The following is an 18213-nucleotide window of genomic DNA, read 5'->3' as shown; positions in this document are numbered from 1 at the left end:
TTTAATGTCTTATAATACTTGGAGGTCAGCCCATCTGGCCCTGGAGATTTGCCCAGTTGCATGTTCTGAATGGCTTTTTCAATCTCTTGGCGTGTTATTTTGCTGTTCAGGAGTGATCTATTTTCTTGTGACAATTTTTTAAGTCCATTTTTCTCCAAAAATTGTTTAATCTCAACCTCGTCCTGCGGCCCTTGAGTATATAATTTTTTGAAGTATTTCTGGAAACACTTTCTGATCTCCGTGGGGTTCTGAATGTTTCTTCCTTCAATTTCCAGATTTGTAACTGTATTTCATTTTTGTCTCTTCTTCAACTGCCAAGCTAGCAGTTTCCCACATTTATTTGCCGATTCAAAAGTTTTTTGTTTCATTAATTTAATCTTCCACTCTATTTCCTGATTTATCAGTTTGGAATATTGTGCTTGATGGAGTTTGATTTCTCTCAAAATCGGCTGTGACTTCGGATTTAATCTTAACTTCTTCTCTAATTCTTTTATTTTCTCCAAAATCTTATCTTTTCTGTCGTTTTGTATCCTTTTCTTTACGGCATTCTGTTGTATCAAGAACCCCCTCATCACAGCTTTACTTGCATCCCAAATAGTTCTTTTTTCCACCGTAGTGTTCATATTTATCTCAAAGTAATCCTTCAAAGCTTTCTGGGCCTTCTTAATAATCTCCTGATCTCTAAACAAATTGTCATTCATCTTCCATCTAAAGGAGCCGGTTGGTAATAGTATCATGTCCATTTTCAGTGCGTTATGGTCGGAGCAGGTCTTTGGGCAGATTTCCACCTTTCTGACCTTGGGTGCCAGACCTCTAGTTATCCATATTTGGTCGATTCTTGTCCAAGTCAGCTGGGCTTCAGAGAAAAATGTTCCTTCTTTTCCCAAGGGGTTCTTCGTTCTCCAGATGTCAATCCAGTCCATATTGTCTGTCAATTCAAAAAAGGTCTTTGGTAGTCTGCCGTCTTTTGTGACATTTTGACTTTGTGACTTATCCATGTTAGTTGATATGACCCCGTTCATGTCTCCCATCATGATGATGTTGTCATAATCCAGATAGTCCAGCATGATCTCATGCAACTTCTTATAAAATTCCGATTTCCCTTCATTTGGTGCATAAATTCCTAATATCAGAATCTTCTCTCCTTGATGTTGTATTTCGATTGCCAGAATTCTTCCATGTTCATCTTTAAATAAAAATTTAGGTGAGGCTCTCTTTTGCATATATCACCACGCCTCTCTTCTTTACTATGTCTGAAGATATAAATTCCTGGCCAAGTCTTTTGTTTATTAACACTTTTCTGTGGAGCCTAGTCACATGTGTTTCTTGTAAGCAAATAATGTCCAATTGTTCCCTTTTTAATATATGAAAAATTTTCCTCCTTTTTCCCGGGATGTTACAGCCATTTATATTCCAGCTCAAAAGTTGCAGAGACATCCTGAATAAATCTGGTTATTTTTCTGGGGGTGGTACCTTATTCACTGGATCTTCAGGATCCAAGGGTGCAGGTACCTCTGGTGCTCCAGGCCCCGAGGGTAGTTCAAGTCCTTTTTGAAGGTCCTCTCCGTACGCGATCAGAAACTTGTCTCTATCTTCCAGTGTTCTGATTTTAATCTTCTTCCCTCTAAAAGTGAAAGATAATCCTTGAGGAAAATCCCACCTGAAGATGATTGAGTTGCTCCTCAACAGTCTTACTAGTTCCAGATAGTCAGATCTAAGGTCCAGCAGTTGTTTAGGAATATCCTTGTAGATTTCGATTCTTTTGTCCAAGATATCCAGTGACTTTCCGTAATGCAGGCCCAAAATCTTGTCCCTTTCCTCCTTTGATCTCAATGTTATTAAACAGTCTCTGGGCTTCTCTTTCTTTATAAGTCTTCCAAGCCTGAAGGCTGATATGATTTTGAAATCTTTTCCCTCTAAGTTCCAAAACTTGGAAAATTCTTTAGTCAAAAACTCAGCTAGGTTACCTTCTTCCGCTTCTGGTACCGACCTTATCCTTAAGTTGGTCTCCCTGTTCCGCAGTTCTGTCATGGAAAGATAGGTCTGATGTTCACCTACTTGTTTACTGAGTGGTCTTACCTCTTTTTCTAAATTTCCCAGTCTTTGGCTGGTATCCTCAGCCAATTTCCGATTTTCACCTGCAGCCTCCTTCAGTTCTCCAATTGCTTGTACATTCTGTGCAACTTGTCCAGTTAATCTATTTAAACATTCTGTGTTTTGATCGATTTTAGCTGTTTGCTGGTCGACTTTTTTATCCAAAGATTCCAATTTTTCAAGAATTTTCTCTAAAATAGAGCCTGTTGCTCCTGAGGCCATATCTTCCAATTGTAATTCCTCAGTTTCTCCCTCCCCTGCCCGTGGCAGAGAAGCAGCTTCTTCCTCAGAAGGCAAAGTAGGCACAGATGATCTGCGTGCCTGAGAGGCTGCGGTTAAAGTTGTTAAAGTTGTTTGTCTGGTTCTTGCTGCCCTTCTTCTTGCGCCACTCATTCCAAAGTTATCTAAAAGTCAAGGTCAAGCTGAGTTGTTCCCATGAGAAAACAACGGCCCAGATGGTAACAGTCAAACAGGAGGCCGGGAAAAGGAAAGTAAAACAATGTCACTGCTGTAAATCCCAAATCCTCTAGGGGGAGCTTAAAATGTCTTTAGGGAAGAGATCAATTCCAGTAAAATTAATAAGATCTAATTTAATGTCCAGGAACCTTCAATAAGATAGGTTTTAGCAGAGTTAGTATTTAAAGAGCCACAGTGTTTCAGACAGTGCTTACTGGTATTCGGAAAGGTGCTTCAAAGTGGCCAGTCCAAACTCCCTCAGATTGTTTCAAAGTTTAAGTTCGAAGTATCCAACCCTGCAGACTGGCTGCTCAGTTACTATTTCATCTTACTGGTGTAACCTACATTACAGAAGTCAGGTGATTAAAGACTTTCACTAGCTGTCTTATTTGTTGCAAAATCCCCAGTGTATTACAGTATTTGTAAGCTTGAAAACCTGCTCTGGAGGAGTGGAGATGTTGTCATGATTGTTACAAGTGCCAACCAATCAGCACTGCACCTAGCCCCTCAACTGCAAACAGTAAGAATGGGTTTCTGCCTATCTCAGTGCTTAAGAGAAGGGCTGTACATCATATTTAAGTTGAGAAGGCACAACGTTGCAGTGGGCGCCACTGCTCAAATTATCGATATTTGGACACATCACTTCGGCTGCAAAACTGATCCCATAATTCATCAACATAAGCTTGATTGCCCTAGCCAAAGGCATAATCCAAAAACATCAGAAATCACTACTTATACAATAAAACCACCATCAAATCTAAAATTCTTTGCTACATAGGATAATAGTTAATTCTCATATAAAATATACATCTTAAATCTCTGAGTCCGCTTTGCAGGTATCTAATTCTTTTCTCCTAATCTTCCTAGCTGCCAAGTCATAATTATTATTTTTTTAAACTTATGAATCATAATTCATTTTCTTTCATTATTTCTTGTTTCCATCAACAGTAATTGACAGAAGCTGCTACATTTAAAAATTCCCAATCCTTTATGTAATGAAACTACCAATAATCATGCTTGTCATTTTATTACTACTCACTGCTTATACTGAGCTCTAAATTTACTGGTCAAAAATGTGTTGTAGGTAAATGCATATGCCATAAATGCATACATTATCAATAACACCTAAGGTGATAATGCAGCTAGAGTCATAACCTAAGGAATGGTGCAAAATTGTTATGTGGAATGCTTGGTCTTTCTGGGCTGACCCACTTGGTTACTTAACAACTAAGACTTTCTCGCATTAACTTTGGGATTTCTCTCTCTCTCTCTAGATAATAATAATAATAATAATAATTTATTATTTATACCCCGCCCATCTGGCTGGGCCTCCCCAGCCACTCTGGGCGACTTCCAAAAGAATATTAAAATACTATGATACATCAAACATTAAAAGCATCCCTAAACAGGGCTGCCTTCAGATGTCTTCTAAAAGTCTGGTAGTTGTTGTTCTCTTTGACATCTGGTGGGAGGGCATTCCACAGGGAGGGCGCCACTACCGAGAAGGCCCTCTGCCTGGTTCCCTGTAACTTGACTTCTCGCAGTGAGGGAACCGCCAGAAGGCCCTCGGTGCTGGACCTCAGTGTCCAGGTAGAACGATGGGGGTGGAGACGCTCCTTCAGGTATACTGGACCAAGGCCGTTTAGGGCTTTAAAGGTCAGCACCAACACTTTGAATTGTGCTCGGAAACGTACTGGGAGCCAATGTAGGTCTTTCAAGAACGGTGTTATATGGTCTCGGCGGCTGCTCCCTGTCACCAGTCTGGCTGCTGCGTTCTGGATTAGTTGTAGTTTCCGGGTCACCTTCAAAGGTAGCCCCACGTAGAGTGCATTGCAGTAGTCCAAGCGGGAGATAACCAGAGCATGCACCACTCTGGCGAGGCAGTCCACAGGCAGATAGGGTCTCAGCCTGCGTACCAGATGGAGCTGGTACACAGCTGCCCTGGACACGGATTTAACCTGTGCCTCCATGGACAGCTGTGAGTCCAAAATGACTCCCAGGCTGCGCACCTGGTCCTTCAGGGGCACAGGTACCCCATTCAGGACCAGGGAGTCCTCCACACCTGCCCGCCTCCTGTCCCCCAGAAACAGTACTTCTGTCTTGTCAGGATTCAATCTCAATCTGTTAGCCGCCATCCATCCTCCAACCGCCTCCAGACACTCACACAGGACCGTCACCGCCTTCACTGGTTCTGATTTGAAAGAGAGGTAGAGCTGGGTATCATCCGCATACTGATGAACACCCAGCCCAAACCCCCTGATGATCTCTCCCAGCGGCTGCATGTAGATGTTGAAAAGCATGGGGGAGAGGACAGAACCCTGAGGCACCCCACAAGTGAGAGCCCAGGGGTCTGAACACTCATCCCCCACCACCACTTTCTGAACACGGCCCAGGAGGAAGGAGCGGAACCACTGTATGACAGTGCCCCCAGCTCCCAGCCCCTCAAGACGGTCCAGAAGGATGTTATGGTCGATGGTATCAAACGCCGCTGAGAGATCCAGCAGAACTAGGAAACAGCTCTCACCTTAGTCCCTAGCCCGCCGGAGATCATCAACCAGTGCGACCAAGGCAGTTTCAGTCCCATGATGAGGCCTGAATCCCGACTGGAAGGGATCCAAATGGTCCGCTTCTTCCAGGCGTGCCTGGAGTTGTTCAGCAACCACTCGCTCAATCACCTTGCCCAAGAATGGAAGATTTGAGACTGGGCGATAGTTGGCCATCGTGGCCGCATCTAAAGATGGTTTTTTAAGAAGTGGTTTGATAACCGCCTCTTTCAGCGGGTCTGGGAAGGCTCCCTCACGGAGGGAAGCATTCACCACCGCACGAAGCCCATCACCCAGTCCTTCCCGGCTAGCTTTTATAAGCCAGGATGGGCAAGGATCAAGGAGACAGGTGGTTGGTTTCACTCGTCCAAGCAGCCTGTCCACATCCTCAGTGGTAACAGATTGGAATTGATCCTATGCAATTTGACTAGACAGGACTCTAGCACTCTCCCGCCCCAGCCCTGCTCCCACGGTGGCGTCTACCTCTTCCCGAATCTGAGCGACTTTATCTGCAAAAAACTTTGCAAAATCATTGCAGGAGATCATGTGGCCCGTACTGGGCCCCGATGTAGCAGGTGGTTCCGCTAAATTGCGGACCACCTGAAAAAGTCTCCTGCTGCTGTTTTCTGCAGATGCAATAGAGGCGGCGAAGAAAGTCTTCTTCGCCGTCGCTACCGCCACTTGGTAGGCTCGACATTGAGCTCTAACCTGTGTCCGGTCAGCTTCGGAATGAGTTATCCGCCACCGGCGCTCTAGCCGTCTCAACGATTGTTTCATTGCCCTCAGATCCGTGGAAAACCACGGGGCCCTCCGGGCTCCATGCAATCGGAGAGGGCGCTTCAGAGCCAAACAGTCAATAGCCCTGGTTAACTCCACATTCCAGCGGGCCACCAGGGAATCAGCTGAAAGGCCATCAACATGGGATAAAGCATCCCCTACCACTCTCTGGAAACCATTTGGATCCATTAAGTGGCGGGGGCAGACCATCCGAATCGGTCCCACCTCCCTGCAGAGGGGAAGGGTCGCGGAGAAGTCCAGTTGCACCAGGAAGTGATCAGACCATGGCACTTCTTTTGTTTCACTTTTAGTTAGTGTCAGATCACCAACATCCGTAGAGGTAAACACCAGGTCCAAGGCATGTCCGCGGCTATGGGTTGGGCCAAACTTATTCAGGGACAGCCCCATGGAGGCCATGCTTTCCACGAAGTCCCGAGCGGCCCCTTGTAAGGTCGTGTCGGCATGGATATTAAAATCCCCTAGGACAACCAAACTAGGCGTCTCCAGGAGAACATCCGCCACGACCTGAAGCAGCTCGGGCAGGGAATCCTTGGTGCAGCGGGGAGGTCGGTACACCAAAAGGAATCCTGTACTGCCCCTATTGCCCAGCTTCCAGAACATGCACTCAGAAAACTGGGTCTTCCCAATAGGACGCCTGGTGCAAACTAATGACTTCCTAAAAATCACTGCAACCCCCCCTCCCCGCCCACAAGGCCTGGGTTGCTGTGCGTAAGAGAAACCTGGTGGACAAGCAGCGGCAAGAACAGGCCCATCTGCTTCATTCAACCAAGTCTCTGTTACACATGCCAGGTCAAATCCTCCATCCATGATCAGGTCATGGATGGCAATGGTCTTATGAATCATTGACCTGGCATTGCACAGCAGCACCTTCAGGTCATGTGGGTATCCCTTGCTGATTCTAGTATCCATCTGGTCAGGACCAGACCTGGAGGCTGGGATAGTCCTCAGACAACGACTAAACCTGCCTCCTCTGTAATGACATGGTCTGGTCTTAGCGTAACTCCTCCTCCTACCCGAGATCACTGAGATCGGTTGTCCCAACGCATCCCCCCCTGTGGAACATGCCGCAGCCATTTTGTTGGCTGGGACCCACTCCCCGGCAGCCCTGACCCCTCCCCTTAAAAACAAAATAAGGCCTTAAAACAATGGAAAAAAACAAGAAAAAAGAAACCCCAAAAAACAAAAACAAAAAAAATACAAATAAAAAACTGTAAAAATTACAAATCCATCAAAATCAAACAAATTCCCAACTAAACATCCATCCCACCCCCACCCCATCCCTGCATATACAATAATAATAATGACAATAATAAAGAAATAAAAAGGAAAAGGAAAATTTTAAAACATTTTAAAAAGAACTCTGCACCCCTCCGGATCCCCCTGGGCCGCAGCAGCAGTGACAGCAATCGTCCCTGTGAGGCCTGTCAGGCCCCGCCCCGGGCCAGATGGTGAGTGGCAGGAGGAGCAGGGCCCTCAGACACCCAACAGGAGAGTCCTCCTGGGCAGCAGAGCACAGCAGTCCTTATGGGCCTGTCAGGCCCCGCCCCGGGCCAGATGGTGAGTGGCAGGAGGAGCAGGGCCCTCAGACACCCAACAGGAGAGCCCTCCTGGGCAGCAGAGCACAGCAGTCCTTATGGGCCTTCAGGTCCCGCCCCGGGCCAGATGGTGAGTGGCCGGAGGAGCAGGGCCCTCAGATACCCAACAGGAGAGCCCTCCTGGGCAGCAGAGCACAGCAGTCCTTATGGGCCTTCAGGCCCCGCCCCGGGCCAGATGGTGAGTGGCAGGAGGAGCAGGGCCCTCAGACACCCAACAGGAGAGCCCTCCTGGGCAGCAGAGCACAGCAGTCCTTATGGGCCTTCAGGCCCCGCCCCGGGCCAGATGGTGAGTGGCAGGAGGAGCAGGGCCCTCAGACACCCAACAGGAGAGACCCAACAGATCAGCCTTTCTCAACCTTGGGACCCCAGATGTTGTTTGACTACAACTCCCATCATCCCTGAATACTGGTTCTGGTAGATCAGGATGATCTTATGGGGACCCAAGGTTGAGAAAGGTTGCTCTAGATGATGCTCTGTATCATGGGGAAGCTGTGGACCAGAAGATGTTGTTAGAATCCAACCCACATCAACTTGGTATGATGGAATCCAACAACATCCAGAGATTCTTCACCCCTGATGCATATCTGAACACTATGCCTCCGAAGAAAGAAAGAAAGAAAGAAAGAAAGAAAGAAAGAAAGAAAGAAAGTTACACTTCTGTTCATGGCAAAAGTGAACAGCAGATGAAGCCACTTTTCGTTAGTGTTCTAAAAGTGTCATGATGAGCAAGGATGTCATGTTCCATTGCTCTGTGTGGGTGGGGAGTAACATAAATCAATTTAAAAATAAACCCGGGGTGAATGTACAAATGGGCCTTTATTCCAGGCTATGCTCATTCTTCTGCTTTTTATTTATTTCTGCGCAGCAGCTGTTTAGAAGCAAGCCCCAGAGCATTTTTACACAGCAGACCAAGACCAGTTTTATGCCTGTTTAAGTGCCACGGCACAAAGAATTCTGGGAACTATTTGATGAGAGTTCTAACAACTACACTGAAGTTCTCTCATAGAACTACAATTCCCAGGGATCCCTAATAAAAGTATGGTCTGTCCATTTACTTTTTGCATTTACATGCCTTATTTCTGCCAAGGCACTTTACAGTCTTAAGGGACTAAAACAAATGACGTAATAACCAAGGTTGGCTGTGGGGGGAGAGTTCAACTGCAGCCTGGGCCCTGTTGCTCTCTGTGCCTGCCTCTTTGCTCTATATATTTTGGCTGTGTTGCATATTTGTTTTTCTTTATTGCCCTCCTTTCTTTCAAGAAGCTTGAGGAATGCCTTACCCTGTGTGTCCCAAGCTGGTCACTGGGATCATCGAAGGGAGTAAAGGACTTGACTTCTGGGGAAAGAGTTGCTAGATACTTTAAGGGAAGGATAAACTGTAAACTTAAACTACCAGCTGACAGCAATCCTAAACTGGGTCTCCCAGATGCTGGCAGGGCCAGAAAAAACCAAAGGATTTCAAATCAGCAGATGGAGTTATTTTCATGTTTGGAATGGTCCTGTTTCCTGGGCCAGTTATAAACAAGGATCTGTAGCTTTTTCTTCCGCAGGGTCACAGTGCACAGCTGTACAATAGAGGCATGCAGAGAACTGGTCTGCATTGACCAACTAGCTATGGACTTTGGGTTGTGTGGGCAGAAACCTGTTTGATTGATGGACGACAACCAAAGCTGACTGACATACTCTCAAAGCGATAAGTTTCATGTAAGAACTAAACACATCAGGGTGAAATACCACTATGTGTGTGAGGTGATACAATAAGGACTTGTTGAATTGGCATAGAAACATTCTGACCAAGCTACTACCGAGAGACGGTCTGGACAACCTTCAAGTCAATTTGAGACTGGGTGGTTCATTAATTGTGCATGCAATTGTTATATTTGCCTGAGAAGTGCAACCAGCCTTATATAACCAACATGCTTTAGTCTAATTAATGCATGAAGGGGTTAATGCCATAGAGTAAGCTGTACGGCCAGGCTTAGCTATGTCCACTTCCCTCAACAATAAGACTATTGTTCCTCCTCAGTTAATCTGAGAAGCTCAGTATATAAAGAGGTTTGAGCTAGTTGTTCCAGCTCAAACTGCATGCCTCTCATCAGCCATTATTGAGTTCCTATACCAATAATTTAGGAACATTCACCACTTGGAACTAAACTAAGTTTTACTACAGTGTAACCTTTCTGACTGATGTATGGAAAAGCACATAAACCCAACCTTTTAATAGTTTGTAAGTAAACCACTTTTAACTTACTTTATGTGCAGTCTGTTCCCATGCCAGGGGAAGAGGGGACTATTTTTGAACTCATTTTAAAGGGTACATTTTAAAGGTCTCACAGCCTATACTTCAATGCTTTGCTTTGCTACACATTTTGTGATTTTAAATCTCTCCTGGGGTTCTCTCACCAAAGGGGACTTGCCCCAAACCTGGACCTTGGCATCCAGGAAATTTTCTTGTGTTTATTTATGATCAAGGCTAGTTTTTGGACCCTGCCAAAATCCCAGCTGCATGTACTTTGGTGTTATCAGTTCCACTGTGTGCCTCAAAAGAACGGCAGTTTTATCTGGCCTGCAGCCAGGGAACTTTCAACAATCAGGAAATCCAGAAGTGGGAAATTTGCAAACCTTAGCAGGAGGCAGGTAGCTGACTGAATAGAAATTTGCTCTTTGATCCTTCAGCAGCACCATTAAAGGCTTATCAAGCTGGGCATCCATCTTACAAATGAATGGGGCCTGCCACTTTAATAGCCGTTGGGTGAGCCAACACCACACCAAGTTAAATTGTGCCAAAGAGTGTCATTTGTGGTCTAATATGTTGCCTAATCCGATGGCCTGCAGTTTGTTGATTTTTTAAATGTCACCATGTTTTCAATAATCATAAACATCAGCCCAATACCATTTCTGCTAGTGTTAGTTAATGTTCTGCATTAGTTTCCTCCCTGCAAAAGGTGGAACATGATACATGATGGCAGGCCTCACAGGGCTGGTGTGGATGATGCACAAAGGACTGCAGGAAACCTTGCATGCTAAGGATATGTCAGCATGGGGTTTTCCAGTGCTTCCAATGTAGTTTTCAAATAAACCTAACCCCACCTCAGTGGTCTTCTTCCATACCCTCCTTTCCCAATCCAAGTCAACATTTACATCGGGGACATAATGTGTTTGTTTACAAATGTGCAAGCTAAGTGGGTGTTTCAGGATGCAGAAGCAAGCACACAGGTTGGAAGTGTCAGTCCTCCTGGCATCCTAAATCCAAATCAGTTTTCCATCAGCTGTATTGAAATTGCTGCTATTAAGCTCTTCTCGCACATATTGGTTTGAGCTTCTACCCTGTGATTCCAGAGGCCCATTCGTGCAGCCTGCAGCAAGCACGGGGAGACAGAACTGCCTATCTCAGATTTGCTCAGCTTGGCACATGACCCAATCTGCCGTGATGTGGTATAAGGTTTTCCGCATGTTTGTCAAGCAAGCTGTATGTTTGTCAGGATCTTTATGTAGGCAGTTCTCAGAAACAAGTTTGAATCTGGTAGGTAAGGCTGTTATGAAGTCTCATGTTCCCACAGCTTTCAGAAATGCAATCAAAATAAGTGTGGAAAATGTTTATCAAGAGGCAAATGTGTGGGGGCGTTTTGAGAGAGCTGCAATTTTTGACAGAAAATACATAAAGTACAATCAGTTGCAAATTATGCCTGGTATTGGCAGCTCTCTTTATAATAGAAGGTAATGAAAAAGAGGATTTTACTTGTAAAAACAAAATAAAAAAATTCCTTCCAGTAGCACCTTAAAGACCAACTGAGTTAGTTCTAGGTATGAGCTTTCGTGTGCATGCACACTTCTTCAGATACACCGTGCTCAGATACACCGTGTATCTGAAGAAGTGTGCATGCACACGAAAGCTCATACCTAGAACTAACTCAGTTGGTCTTTAAGGTGCTACTGGAAGGAATTTTTTTATTTTGTTTTGACCATGGCAGACCAACACGGCTACCTATCTGTAACTTTACTTGTAAAAATAGTGTATTTGCAGAATACCACCCTCCTATGTACTATGCATCAAAATGTAAAAGCTGAGCTAGTCATTATGTTTGCTTATGGGATGAAGAGTATAAAACAGTGTGACCAAAGCTCAGAGCAAACATATTGTAAACATTTTAAGAAGTCTGGGAATGTTCTGCAGGTTTTTATAAGGGAACATTTGACTTCCATAACCCAGATGTAAGGGTAGCTGAGGTGGGGGCAAATTGTGTGATGAAATGCAAACAAAAAACTGTCATGTGCCAACTTTCTCTGCCTTTCCCCCTCCCTCCTTTGAAATATCAATACAGGTTTCTGCATTGCAAAGATCCAGACTCAGCCTAACTCTTTCCAAATGACTTTGTGGTTGTATTTTTAATGTGTACTAGTGCTGAAAGATCATATTGTTACCATGCCAAAAACTGGCCCCTGTCCAGATATGACATTGCTGCCCCCAAATTGAAATGAAGATGCGTTTCTTTATGAAACATGTGCGGGACTAAACAAAAGCAAATCAAGTAAAAATGCATTGCTAATTGCTGTTAAAATCTAAGCACTAGGGTTGCTCTAAAAGTGATTAGGCAGTCACCAAACAATTTATTTTGGAATGGTATTTCCTTACTCTAGGCCCCTGATGGTTTCATGTTTGAGGTTTTGCTTTAAACTGTTCAGGACTATTGGCGGAGAGTGTTTGTTTGTACTAAGCTAAATCACTGGAGAAGATGTTGCTTAGTTTGTACTCTGCTAACTGGAGGCACAGTGTTTCCAGCTTGAGAGGCATTAATTGAAATCCATATGCAACCTGGTCCCTTCACATCTCTGCCCTTCTCTCTGCATAGTCAAGGTTGCAACTCTTAAGGAAGCAGGTGCATGCATAGTATGGGACAGACCCTTCAGAGCAGTTGGCTTGCAGTGGGAATAGTACTGCTAAGGCGTTTCAGGGTGTCTTGCAGACCTGGTGGGTTTGATCATTCTTAGCTGTTCAAGGAACTGAAAGGTTTTTATCTGTTGTGACATTGTCTTGTGATTGTGTGTTGTACATTCAGTTTAATAAGTTTAAGGCTGCAGTCCTATATTTTTAGGAAATAAGGCCTATTGATCACAGTGAGACTTACTTCCAGGTAAGCACACACAGAGAAAACAAACATTTTATATTCTTATAAGAAAAATGTTTGGCTTCTGCCTCCCATCAGTTTCTCTGATCAAAATGATGCCGTTTCCAAGGCGGATGAAGGCAGACGCCAAACCATTTTGCTGTAAGAATTTAAAATGTCTGTTTTGTTAGTCATATTGAAACCATAGTGGGAACCGAAGCCTAGTCTTCCCTGTTTTGCTAGAAGCCTTTTTGATGACTCAGGCACCCTTAAGAACAGCTCTCTCAGCTGGCTGATTCGAAAGGCAAACATGCTGAATGACTACAGTCAATTCAATAAAACTTGGTTGGCAAGACAAGCAGAGAGAACACTGGGCCATTTACAGGACCCCGATAGCCTCACAAAGGTGGACATCCTTGGCTCAGGTTCAGACTTTGCAGATTCTAAGGGGTTTTGTTTGCTTCTTGTCTTAGTCGGTGGTATTGCTTTTCTTCACTTCTCATTGCACTCTCTTATTTCTCCACCTCTTTCTTTCATCTGCACATAAAGTCCTGAGTTTTGAGCTGGTAGAATGGGCCTCAGAATTAAACACCTCCTTAGACATGGATCCTGGTGGATTCGATGCAGGCATGTTGCCACTACTATTTGCAAAACACTTTGTGTTGCTGTTTAAAATTTATGTTGTATAAATTTATGAAACAAATGAAATAAACAAACCACTCTGCAGTGGTTTCCTAATATATAGAAATAAATCAGGAATTGCCTGCCTTGCAGCATTTGGGACTTTTTAGTTTAGGGAGAAGGCGAGTGACATGACAGACGTTTATAAAATTATGCATGGAAAGGGGATAGAGAGAAGTTTTTTCCTCCCTCTGTCATAATACTAGAATATGTGGGCACCCATTGAAGCTGAATTTTGGAAGATTCAGGGCAGAAAGCGTATTTTTTGCTCTATAAGACTCACTTTTTCCCTCCTAAAAAGTAAGGGGAAATGTGTGTGCATCTTATGGAGTGAATGCAGGCTGCGCAGCTATCCCAGAAGCCAGAACAGCAAGAGGGATTGCTGCTTTCACTGTGCAGCGATCCCTCTTGCTGTTCTGGCTTCTGAGATTCAGAATATATTTTTTATTGTTTTCCTTCTCCAAAATCTAGGTGCGTCTTGTAGTCTGGTGTGTCTTATAGAGCGAAAAATACGGTAATTCTTTATGCAACGCATAGTGAAACTATGGAACTGTCTTTCCCTTCAACATCTGAAGGCAGCCCTGTTCAGGAAGTTTTAAATATGTGACATTTTAATGTATTTTTAATCATTGTTGGAAGCCGCCCAGAGTGGCTGGGGAAGCCCAGCCAGATGGGCGGGGTACAAATAAATTATTATTATTATTATTATTATTATTATTATTATTATTATTATTATTAATTTTCAAAGGGCCACCTGAAGCAGGTTGCTGTAAGCACACCAGAGCTGGCCTGGGCAAGCACTGCAGCAAAGACATGGGAACACCAACATGCTGCAAAATTGTTTATAGCACATGTGAAACCATAACTAGATCTTTGTGCAAAAGCACAAGCAGCCAGCGGGCAATATTCCAGATCACTGAGGCCTAGAAGCTTTGTTCAAAGGAGAATGCATGCTCAAGTAGATCTACTGGAGCACACTTTGGACCTTAAGATCATGCTAAGTGACCAATAGATGCACAGGGTTTGTGAAGGCTCAGGGCTGCCCCAGTGGTCCAGTTTAGTGCAAAACGATGCACATTGCACTCTAGGAAGAGGTGGTTGAAAGCTGTTATCTGGGCTGTTTAAGACATGCTGAGATTACAGACGTAGGAAGAGCTCCTGGCTTAGAGTTTACTCATGCTCTGACAGTTTTTGTTTGGATGGGGAGCGGACCAGCCTTTGCCTTTAGACAGCAGGAAGAGTGAATCTGTAGAGGAGTATTAGTTTTTAATATAAAAAAGTTAGGTTGCTGATGTTTTTGTCGCCTTAAATGTTTGTAAGTTATATTTTATTGCTTGCACTTGGATATTTTGTTGGGGCGTTGTTGCTGGTTTTTTTTTTGTATCTAGATCTTGTTGTGAATCACGTGAAAATTGTTCAGTTTGGTTGTGTATTTTTTAAATGTTCATTTATTGTTTATTACTACTTTCGCTATGTTGCAGCTATGTGTCCTTTTCCTGTTGCAAGCTGCCTTGAGCATGGTTTGAACTGTGGAACTGTGGCATATGAATAAAATTATGTATGCATGGAATGGTAGAGCCTGCGCTGGGGTGGAAGAAAACGGCTCTTCTGAATTTCTAGTTTGTCTTAGTTTGCCTTGCCTCTCCTTCAATCTCTTGCTTTGACATCTACAGTATTTTCAACACATGCAAGGTATATTCCATTAAAAAATGGCTCTCGTTTTGTATTCTGCCTTTAACAGCAACAAAGCACACACATGCATGCAGAGTATAATGCCATACACGTGAAAAGGCCCTTTAGTATCAGGCATGGCCAAACTTGGCCCGCCAGATATTTAGGGACTACAGTTCCCATCATCCCTGACCACTGGTCCTGTTAGCCAGGGATGATGGGAGTTGTAGTTCCAAAACATCTGGAGGGCTGAGTTTGGCCATGCCTGGATTAGTTTGACCTTCGCCCTGCCCTAGTGGCGTAGTGTGGGTTGTCAGCACCCGGGGCAAGGCAAGTAATTTGCGCCCCCTAACCCATGGATTTGCGCCCCCTAACCCTAACCCCCAGATGTTGCGCCCGGTGTGGCCGGCCCCCCTGCACCCCCCATGCTAGGCCACTGCCCTGCCCCACATTTGAACATGGCCAATTAAAAAAAAATCATTTGATAACGAAAAAGCTTGTTTATTCTTTAAAATATGGTAAGACTTTTAAGTAGAGCAGAGGCTGTGTACCCCTTCGTCCGCCTTTGCCCAGCTGAAGCCGTTCCAGCTGTTTCGGGCTGATGGGAGTTGTAGTTCTAAACAGCTGGGAGGGCTTCAGCTGGCCAAAGGCTTGCCTTCGCCAGCAGCTTCGTGTCCAAACCGTGTACACCTTTCGCCTGCAGCTGCGGCTTCGCCCTCGGCCAGCGCAACCAGCGCCACCTGCCGGCCGCGCCTCTGGCAGAGAAGGTAGCTTGGGCACGACCGACGCAGCCTTTCGCAACGGCGCCTTGCCTGAGGCGGGGGAAGGAAGGAGCCGCCTTCCTTCCGCGAACCCAGAAAGCGCGTTGGTGCACAATCGCGGCTCTCCCGCCACCTTACCCAGACCAACAACGTTTGCAGCGCAGGAAAATTCAAAACTACAAGCATCCAAGCATCATTATTATTATTATTATATTTTTACCGGGAGGGTGCTACTCGCAGGGAATAATATTGATGCCCTTTTCGGAATATCATTCCCCTATTTAATTTTTTTAAGAGGGTGGCATAGCATGGCTATGCAGCTAAGCCCCGATTTCAAAGCGGGATCAACCGATTCCTCCCCAATCTTGGCTCCATCTGCTCAGGCGATGATCAAGGAGGAGGAGGAGGAGGCAGCCCCGGGGATGTCCTTGAAGACGGGATCCCCCGCCGAGATCCTTCCTCGGCTCGACCTTGCTTCTGGAGACGCGCGGAGGGGCGTGGGCCGCGGGGCGGGGCGCGCGCTCTGCGTTGGGGGAGAGAAAGTTGTCTTTCGTGATTTTGCACTTCCTGTTCGGCAGCAGCGTCCTCCTCTCTTCTCCTCGAATATATATATATATACGCGCGCGCAGAGCTTGGCGACTGCCTTCCCGGGCTGGGTTTCCTTGCTCGCTCGCGCGTGCTCCTTTCGCTTGGATCTTGTGCAAGCAGCTGTCAGAAAGCGTCCTCGCTTGCAGAGCGCGAAACGGGAACCGCAAGCAGTGCTGGGTGATCCGCTCACCTCCCTCCCTCCCTCCCCGGGTCACTTGTGTTTGCAAACTGCAGCCGCCTGCCTGCCTGCGAGTCTTGTTTTGCAGCGCGAAAGGAAACCAGCTCTTCAACGCGAATTGCATCTCTTCCTCCTCCTCCTCCTCCTCCTTCTCCATAGTGGTGGTGGCTGGCGGTGGGGCGGACCTGGGCACTGGAGCCCAGACTTGGCACTACAGAGCAGAGAGGGAGGGGGGGGGCTGCTTTTCTGCAAAACAGCCTCCGCATTCAGATTAATCTGCGCGATTACTCTCAATTGTGTTGGGTGCACCTCCTTGCTTTCGCCCTCCGGGCACGCTGACTCAGAGGACATGCCCATCTCCTGCTGCGCAGGGGGAAGGAAACTTTTGCAGCCGCCCAGAAGCGCGGGCTGCTTCTGAATCGGCCCAGGAGCTCCCTGCTGCAGCCGGAGCTTTGGCTAGCTTCCTCGCAGCCTTCCAACCATTGCGCTTTTTTCCTGCACGATGCGAGGCGCCTTCTTCCGCCTCTCCTTCCCAGACCCATCCCGTGCCCTTGAGGACCCCGAGCAGCCGCTGTGGTCGTAACACCCCCCTCCCTCCAAGCTTGGGACGTCCCTCTTTACAGCCAAAGGCTCTGGAAAAACAACGCAATATAAAACGAGGAGCTCAAACGACCCATCACTTGGCACGGAGGAGCTTGGAGAGGGTTAGCCGAAGAGCCTGGCTGGAGGAGAGACCTGGCCGGGCCGGTTCCCGCGGGCCTCTCCTCCGACCTTCCCGTCGGAAGGGACATCGGAGAGATGGGAAGCACCGCTATGGACACCAAGAAGAAAGATGCAGCGCCCGGTGGCAAGAAGAGTAGCGGCCAGAAGAAGCGCCTTTTGCGAGTCCACATCCCAGTAAGTTTCGCCTCGTTCTCTCTCCTTCTCCTTTTCCCCTGCTCGATTCCTAGCACTGGCAAAGACCGAAAAGCGAGTTATTGTTGTCTCCTCTTTTTTCTGGCCAGCTATAGAGAAGTTGATGTACCTCTCCACCCCCCCCCCCAGGATTATGTTATCTCCTTTGCAGCGCGAGCGCTCTCTTTTGCAGCAACAGGTTGGGAGGGGGTGGGGCACGACAGGAATGCGCTCATGCCTGTCACTCAAAAGCCACAATTGGGGAACGGCTCTTTTTTGGGGGGGGGGGTGGCTGGTGGGGGTAGGAAAAGGGCGAGAGCAATGGGGCAGCCGTGCCCTGACACTTTGGCAGCCGCCTTTTTCCTAGGGAGGGATTTATGTGCAATGCAACCCCTTTTAAGAAAACGTGTTTACATTTTATCAGCCAAGCTGTCTGGAAGGTTATGCAATAAAATACGACAAAAAAATGTATTTTGAAGTGCAGTGCAAAATAAAACAAAAGCCCTTGGAGAGAGAAGCAACCCCTCCCCAAAAAAACTAAAGCAGGTTTAAAACACAGCGAGGGGGTAACATGGTGCAAGCAATAGTAACAGCCCTGAAGCAGCTGTGGATTGGAATTAAAAGGCCTGGAGGAACAGGAAGAAGCATAGGCACCAGGTGAGTCTCTCTGGGGATGGCATTCCTTACTCAGAAGTAAGCCCCATGGCATTCAATGGGACTAATGCTCAATGAGTGTGCACAGGTTTTACAGCCTCAGTCTGGTTTCTCTGCCAGCTGGTCGTGGGCTCCAAACGCTTCCCAAGGCTCAGAGAGGTGAAGCCCAGTTCTGTGATGCTACACAGACACCCA

At 46.1% G+C, this 18213-nt stretch overlaps 1 protein-coding gene across 1 annotated transcript in view; it reads left to right on the top strand.

Moving 5' to 3' along the window:
- Positions 1-16346: 16346 nt before the first annotated feature.
- PRKAG2 (protein kinase AMP-activated non-catalytic subunit gamma 2) overlaps positions 16347-18213 on the top strand; it is a 191553-nt gene continuing 189686 nt past the window's right edge. The window contains exon 1 of the mRNA XM_081881777.1: positions 16347-17367. Coding sequence (XP_081737903.1) covers positions 17269-17367 — 99 coding nt within the window. The 5' untranslated portion in view covers positions 16347-17268. The remainder of the gene's footprint in view (positions 17368-18213) is intronic.

The sequence above is a fragment of the Podarcis erhardii genome, assembly GCF_964252035.2.
Source record: "Podarcis erhardii genome assembly, chromosome: 12".
Lineage (NCBI taxonomy): Eukaryota > Metazoa > Chordata > Lepidosauria > Squamata > Lacertidae > Podarcis > Podarcis erhardii.
Note: the sequence above shows the minus strand (reverse complement) of the source record. Positions and strands in the feature narration are given on the sequence as shown.